The 7,879-nt window shown below is 41.7% G+C and overlaps 1 protein-coding gene across 1 annotated transcript; it reads left to right on the top strand.

Annotated features, from left to right (window-relative positions):
* Nucleotides 1-2,720: 2,720 nt before the first annotated feature.
* On the top strand, nucleotides 2,721-3,686 carry LOC107122807 (olfactory receptor 14I1-like). Its single transcript, XM_015425949.1, has one exon. The coding sequence runs from the start codon at nucleotides 2,721-2,723 to the stop codon at nucleotides 3,684-3,686; it is 966 nt and encodes a 321-aa protein (XP_015281435.1).
* Nucleotides 3,687-7,879: the final 4,193 nt, after the last annotated feature.

Genomic DNA, 7,879 nt, shown 5'->3' with positions numbered 1-7,879 from the left:
CACAGCCAATTTATGGGGACCCTTTAGGGTTTCAATGCAAGAGACATTCAGAGGTGATTTGCCATTACCTTCTTCTGTGTCACCATTTTGGTATTCCTCAAAGGTCTCTCATCCAAATATTAGCCAGAGCTGACCCTGCTTAGCTTTTAAGATCTGAGAACATCAGGCTAGGCTGGGCTAACCAGACTTGAGAGTAATTAGTGTATATTTTATATACAGTATATTGTATATATGCAGTGTGCATTGAAGCAAGCTTCTAACTAATGGCATGCATAAAAGAATGCATCAACGTATAGTTGAAGAAGAAATTGAATCTGACTTTCTCTGATAGATCTTGGATTATAATTAATGTTATTTTTCTTTACAGTCACATCCATATGAAGAATGAAGTCCTAATACTTGACAACAGAACGTCAGCAAAAATGCAGACACAGGACCCTGATGAAAAGGGCTGGAGAACAAATGGGATTCCAAGGTATTCAATAATGTTTCATACTGGAAAATCAGTTGGTATTTAATGGCTGCAGCAAAGTGCCAAAGATATCCCTCTCAATGTTCTACAAACTGTTACTGTACTATTAGGAAGTGTTTAATTAAACCCAAATCTGTTAAAAAAAATAAATCTATCGTGTAGTTTCTCAGGAAGTGCTCCGGGTGCCATAGACACAGCCTTCCCCCTTGTCCTTATAGATCCATGTTCGTTACTGAACTTCAGTCTGTGAATACACATGTCAAGCTTGGCAACTTGTCTCCCAGAAATGGAAAGAGGCAAAGGGCATTCACACTTTTATTCCGAATAAAACAGGCAGCTTGCAAGGAAAGTGGAGAGACAGAACATGTTCAAAACTTAGCTTTTATAGCTATATATAGCTTATATAGTATAGTCGAAGGGAGTGGTTGTTGCTGTCTAAGGAGAAAAAACAAAGAATTCAAAATATGCTTTCCCCCATTTGATTAGAAGGAGTGTGTGGGGTTACATTCTCTGAGATTCTTTGAGAGATGGCCTTTGGGGAAGGCAGAGTCCACTCCTGGCTCCCAAGAGGGCCTGAACCTGAATTGCTGCTCAAAAGAGCCCTTTTAGTTACAATGGCACTAAGGACCATTAGAAACGGAATTTAGAGTTAGGGCACAGCCTTCCTCCATGTACTTATAGATCTGTGTTGATTTCTGAACTTCAGTCTATGAATACACATGTCAAGCTTGGCAACTTGTGGAAAGAGGCAAAGGGCCTTCACACTTTTATTCAGAACAATGTGAGCAGCATGCAAGGGAAGTAGAGAGACAGAACATGTTCAAAACTTAATAGCTGAAGAGCAGAGTATTCCCGAAGGAAGTTGTTGTTGCTGATAAAGGAGACAAAAAGGAGAATACAAAATATGCTTTCCCCATTCTAATCAAATGTGTGTGGGGTTACATTGGCTGAGATTTTGAGAGATGGCCTTTGGGGAAGACAGAGTCCACTCTTGGCTCCCAAGGGGGCCTGAATCTGAATGACTGGGCAAAAGAGCCCTTTTAGTAACAATGGCCCTAATGAGCATTAGAAATGGAATTTAGAGCTGGGGGAGAAATCCAGTTTGGGGCAGAGCTACTAGGGAGGCTGCTGTGTGCAGAATCGGACTGTGTTCAAATTCAACAAAAGGACAAAGGACTAGGGTGGCTGGTGGTGATATGATTGAATGTCCTGCTTCTTTGGGCAATTCAGGATACCCGCTTTCATTGTTGTGAAACTGATCAGTTGAAACCTCTAAGAAAGGGATGCAGCATTTACTCATATCAGACAGGAAGATTTAAAGTAATTCCCAGGCATCCAAGACAGGCGATTGACAATAGTGCTCCCAAGGCGTTCCAGGCTGTGTTTGGTGCATTATTTCCTTGAACAATCTGGCTAATTTAACTCCTTACAGGTAGGTCTGAAGCAACAGAATAAAATTCAAGTCCAGTGGTACCTTTAAAGCTAACAAAGCTTTACTCACAGTATAAGCTTTCATGACGATGCAACCTTCTTCAGGGATCTTCAGTAAAACATAATTGGTCTTAAATGTGCCACTGGACTCAATTTTTTCTCTGTTAACTCCTTACAAGTAGAGAATGTACTCCAAAATGGCAGACCCTAGTGACCAATTTCCCTTGTCCAGTCTGTCAGGATTATGGGACTCCATGGGTGGGGGCCTCCAAAGTAACTCACCTCTATGGGGGCATTGTTGTCTATGCAATGTCAGCCATTACTTGTGCAGCTTAATTGGGAATAAAGGATCAGGAAACTATCCACTGCCCCTTCTTTAATTTTCATTCTGCAGTTTACAAAATCAATTTGTACAAAAGTCCCTCTATGACATTCAGTATGGTTCTCCAACTAGCATCCAGAGTCTCTGTGTGTGAAAGCTGTACAAGCTTAGGTCAGGGGAAACAGATATGTGGAGGCTGGGACAGGCAGTGAGATGTTGATTGTCCATCCAGTTTGCCTGTATGCAAACTGTTCCATTTGTTGCTCATTCCAAACAAGGTTATCTACTGGGCTGAGATGGTCAAACAAGGAATCCCGAATAACCATTCATGGATATTAGTAGGTTCACAGTACAGTCAGAAGAACACTTCCCTGAGAGAAAGCTCCATTGTATAGACCGGAGTAGGATTCTGAGAAGACTTGTTGAGGATCATTCTTTAAAATATTTCCTCTACTCAGCCCTATAGGTAATCTGCAACGGGATATTGAGAGCAAGATGCCCAATCTTACCTCCACGTCTGAATTCTTGCTCTTGGAATTTTCAGATATCCAAGAACTACAGCTCTTACATTTCTTTGTCTTCTTAGCAGTATACTTGGTAGCAGTCACTGGCAATCTTCTCATCATCATGGCTGTAGTGCTTGATCATCACCTGCATGTGCCCATGTACTTCTTCCTCATGAACTTGGCCATTCTGGATCTTGGCTCAATTTCTGTCATATTACCTAAAGCGATGGCCAATTCCCTCCTGAATAGCAGATCAATTTCTTATTCAGGATGTGTAGCTCAAGTATTTTTCTACTTTTTACTTGCAGGGACAAATTTTGCCATCCTAACAGTAATGGCACATGATCGGTATGTTGCTATCTGCAGTCCATTGCAATATGAGATAATCATGCACAAAGGAGCCTGCATTCAGATGGCAGCCAGTGCATGTTTTGCCGGTATACTTAATGCCAGTTTAAACACTGGTGGCACTTTTGCCATCACCTTCTGTTCCAATGTAATTCATCAATTCTTCTGTGAAGTTCCACAGATAGTAAAGCTTTCCTGCTCAGACTTATATCTAATTGAAATTGGAATTCTTCTGTTTAGCTCTTTCTTATTTGGAGGATGTTTTATCTACATTGTTATAACTTACATGAAGATCTTTGCAACGGTTTTGAGGATGCCTTCTGTGAACAGTCGCAAAAAAGCCCTCTCCACTTGCATTCCCCACCTCACTGTGGTGTCTCTGTTTCTCTTCACTGGAACTTTTGCCTATGTGAGGCCTCCCGGCGACACTTCTTCTGAGATGAATGTAATTTGTGCCTTGATTTATGCTATATTACCTCCATTGCTGAATCCATTCATCTATAGCATAAGAAACAAAGAAATCAAGACTGCATTGCTAAAGCTCACTGATTTTGGACATTTTCCTCAAACCAGCTCCAGCAAAATCCTTCTCGTAAAACTGAGCTGAACTGTCTTTTCTTGTTTATTATGTCTATTGGTTTTGTACCCTGGGCTATATAATATATATGATATAATCTACAGGAAGTAATTGTTCGGATGTTTGAAGTACGAGCAGAAGGTGGTGGGACAGGTAGAATTTTTTCACTTTCCCCTTTTATTAGCACACAACTGTGAGGATTGCAGATGTGATGTGTGTGGGCTGGTTAGAGGTCCCACAAGGAACAAAACCCATTTCAAACAGATAACTGCAATGAGGAGGAGGAAGACATCACCACGAGCCCCCTGGCCATGATGCCACGAGGCCCTTTAGCTTCAGAGGAAGTCATTTTGCACCTTATCTCCGACCCAAGAATTCTGTCTGTGTACCCCCCCACACACACACACACTAACACACACACACACACCTTGAGGAAGCCGTTTTATACTGAATCAGACCATTGGTTCATTAAGGTCTTTCTTGTCTAAATGGACTGCCGGCAGCTCCTCAGGGTGTCAAGCAGGGGTCTTTCACATCGCCTACCACCTAACCCTTTTAGATTGAGATGCCTGGGATTGAACCTGGGACTTTCTGCATGCCAAGCAGATGTGCGATTGCTGAGCCAAACCCCCTCTGCTTGCCACAGCTTCTCTCCTCATGGGCTGAGATCCCTATCTTACCATTCTAAATTGTATGTCTTCATTTCCGTAGTTCTTGTGAATGTATGTAACTTTTATAATTTGTCGGGAGATTTTTAAAAATGTTTTCCTGATTGTTATTTCTATGGCATTAATATCTGTAAATTTAGAAGCATTAAAAAACAGATGAATATGTATATAAATCCTTTCTTCTGGGAAGCATGGCATTCCAGATGCTTTACTCTCTTGACCTAATTTTAGTGTTGCCCCTTATTAACATTACCTATGAACCCTATAGACGGGCCTTTTCCAGAGCCCGTTTTGAGGCACTCCCTTCCGCTGTACTGCGCGGTAAATTCACTCGCGTCCCAATGCATGAATGTATATGCCCATGCATGGCTAATATGGTGGAACAAATTACTCATGTCCTCCTGTTCTGCAGATTCTATCAGGAGGAACGAGACCATCTTATACTACCCCTTCTTTCTAGATTTAGCCCTCTGCAGTCTTATCTTGATTCCTCTTAGAAGTCGTTCAGAGCTCAGTACCTTATGCTGTGGGAAAATTTTGTTGCTTAGCTATTAGGAAACGTAAACTTATTTTAGCTGGAAAATTGTATGATTCTCTTATTAACATAATTTTATTTTATCAATTTTATTAACTTTCTCTTGTTAATGTTTTTATATGATTCCCATGTTATTACTGTTTTAATTCTTCTTATATCAGAACTGTAATGTTTTACTGGCTCTTGCCGCAATAAATTAGAGCGATCAAAGCATGGCATTTCAGATGCTTTACTCTATTGGAAAGATAATGTGTTCTGCATTAAACATGTGTGAAAGAATGAATCCATAACCATGCATGAGATAAATCCTAGCTACGTTAATCTAATTTCCCCACTTTGATTGCATTTCCAAACACTACTGAGAATATATGTATGACACCAACCAATGTGTGTTGCTTTTTATTACATAGATAGCTGCATAGCATCTTCCTGCAGAGGCTGAGAAGCTTTCTTGTTGAGTTCTTGGGGTGATCTTTTAAGGTGAAATAAATAATTGGGTTGCATTCAACCAACATTTATGCTGGTGAAAAAGGAAGTAAAGGTCCCCTTCGACCACCAGGAGAAGCTTTGTTGGGAATTGACATAGACAAAAACTGTAAGCGATTCGGGGCTGTAGTAGGGATGCCAGACTCCAGGTGGCACCTGGGGATCCCCTAGAATTACAGTTCATCTCCAGAGATCAGTTCCCCTTGGAAAAATGGATGCTTTGGAGGATGGACTCCATGGAATTGTCACCCACTGAGGTCCCTGTCCTACCCAGGCTCCACCCCCAAAACTCCAGGAGTTTCCCCAACCTGGAACTGGCAACCCCTACTCGCCCCCCCCCCCCAATCCATTGCCAGTGGCGAGCAGGGATCTGGCAACAGAGGGGAATTGAGGAACTCTGAGAGCTAAACTAAATATGACTGTGTACTCATGGCCACCACCATGTTAGAGAATTTTTAAAATGTTATGAAGACCTGATCCTGTTTGTGCCTGAGAGGAAGCACCACTGAAGCGACCACAGAAGGATTTGAAGTAGACATGCTGGGGATTATACTCTTAAACATTTCCTCCACTCAGCTCTACAGGTAACTTGCAATGGGATACTGAGAGCAAAATGCCAAATCTTACTTCCACATCTGAATTCTTGCTCCTGGAATTTTCAGATATCCGAGAACTAGAGATCTTACATTTCTTTGTCTTCTTAGCAATATATGTGACTGCAGTGACTGGTAATCTTATCATCATTGCTGTAGTGCTTGATCATCATCTGATGTCAGCTAGCTGCCATGTTTCACTTGTATTTGCCCTTTCGTGACTGTGGTGCAACTGCACATGCTTGCTCGCTTGCTTTGCTCACTTGCTGTAAACAGTGATAGGGAGGCACTCATGAGACCTTGCAAACTGGCGCTGCCAGACTGGGTTATCTGACTAACCTTGAGGAGGAGGGAGGGCTTGCGTTCCACTGTTGGTGTGAATATTTCTGCTCTCATGAGGCACGGAGACTCTCCCGTTCATTATGTAAACACCCGCCGGGAGAATTCCCGCATGCGCTCTTGGATTTCATTTGCTTAGCCAATTGCAGCATTATGTTATATGTAATGATGCATCTGCCCCATTGTCATTCCTAAGAATTTAATTGTAGACCATGACAACAGACCTGTAGTCTAATAAAGCATAACGATTCCCTGGAAACATGTGTGGAGATTTGCATGCTGTTGAACCTGACACCTGCACACACCCATGTACTTCTTCCTCATGAACTTGGCTGTTCTGGACCTTGGCTCAGTTTCTGTCATGGTATCTAAAGTGATGGCCAATTTCTTCCTGAACACCAGGTCCATTTCTTATTTGAGATGTGTGGCTCAAGTATTTTTCTACTTCAACACTTTTGAAACTAGGACACGACCTATTGCTTGGTTGGCATGCTTTTGTATGGTATAGCAGAGATAACTCACATAAGTATTTTAAACAACATATGTAAAATATACCAAAGCAATTTCATATAAAGAAAACATCTATAAAATGTTTTATAGATGGTATATGACACCAGACAAATTAGCGAAATTTTACTCTAATATGTCAAACTATTGCTGCAAATGTAAACAGAATGTTGGACCTTTTTTCATATATGGTGGACATGCGTTAAAAGTAAAAAAAAAATTACATTTGGATACATGAGATGTTACAAAAAATACCTTTTGTTCCAGAATTATTTTTTATCAAATTTAATACCAGAAAGCTTAAAAAAAACCCCACAGACGTCTATATGATTATACATGTTGTAATTACTGCTAGAATTCTCTATGCTAAATATTGGAGAAAAGAAGAAACACCTTCAAAAGAAGAAATAATCTATAAGCTTTTAGATATGGTTGAGATGGACAAATTGAGTGAAGGCAAGAGTGAAGACGTCTTTGAAAAAAACATGGCCAAGGGGGCTCAGTGGAGTACAATGTCACAGAGTCCACCCTCCAAAACATCCATTTTCTCCATGGGAAGTTATCTCTGTAGTCTGGAGATGAACAGTAATTCCAGGCATCCCCAGGTCCCACCTGGAGGCTGGCATCCCTAGGCAGCACCCTCTGGGTGACTTGATACCACCTGATTTGCATGATTCAAGTAGGCCCAGCTGCTTGCTACGGTTCATCAGCAGCCACCCTATGAAAGCCAGTGTGATGTAACAATTAGAGCTTCAGAGTAGGGTCTGCGAGACCCAGGTTCATATCCCCATCTTGCAGTGGAAGCTGACTGTGTGATTTTGGACCAGTCACATACTTTCAGCCTAGCCAACCTCACAGGGTTGTTGTGCAGATAAAAAGGAGGAGAGAATAATGTAAGCTGCTTTGGTCCCCACTGTGGAGAAAGACTGTAACTTTCCTAGGTAGAGGCTGTGGGGGAGGAGTGTGGAGATGGAAAGTTGAAGACAGAGAGGCAGATAAAGGTAAGTTGGCTGTTGGGTGGGAAGGAAATTGTGTTGCCAACTCCAGGTTGACAAATTCCTGGACATTTGAGGGGTGGAGCCTGGGGAGGGTGGG

The sequence above is a fragment of the Gekko japonicus genome, unplaced genomic scaffold, assembly GCF_001447785.1.
Source record: "Gekko japonicus isolate JY-2015 unplaced genomic scaffold, Gekko_japonicus_V1.1 scaffold3414, whole genome shotgun sequence".
NCBI lineage: Eukaryota > Metazoa > Chordata > Lepidosauria > Squamata > Gekkonidae > Gekko > Gekko japonicus.
Note: the sequence above shows the minus strand (reverse complement) of the source record. Positions and strands in the feature narration are given on the sequence as shown.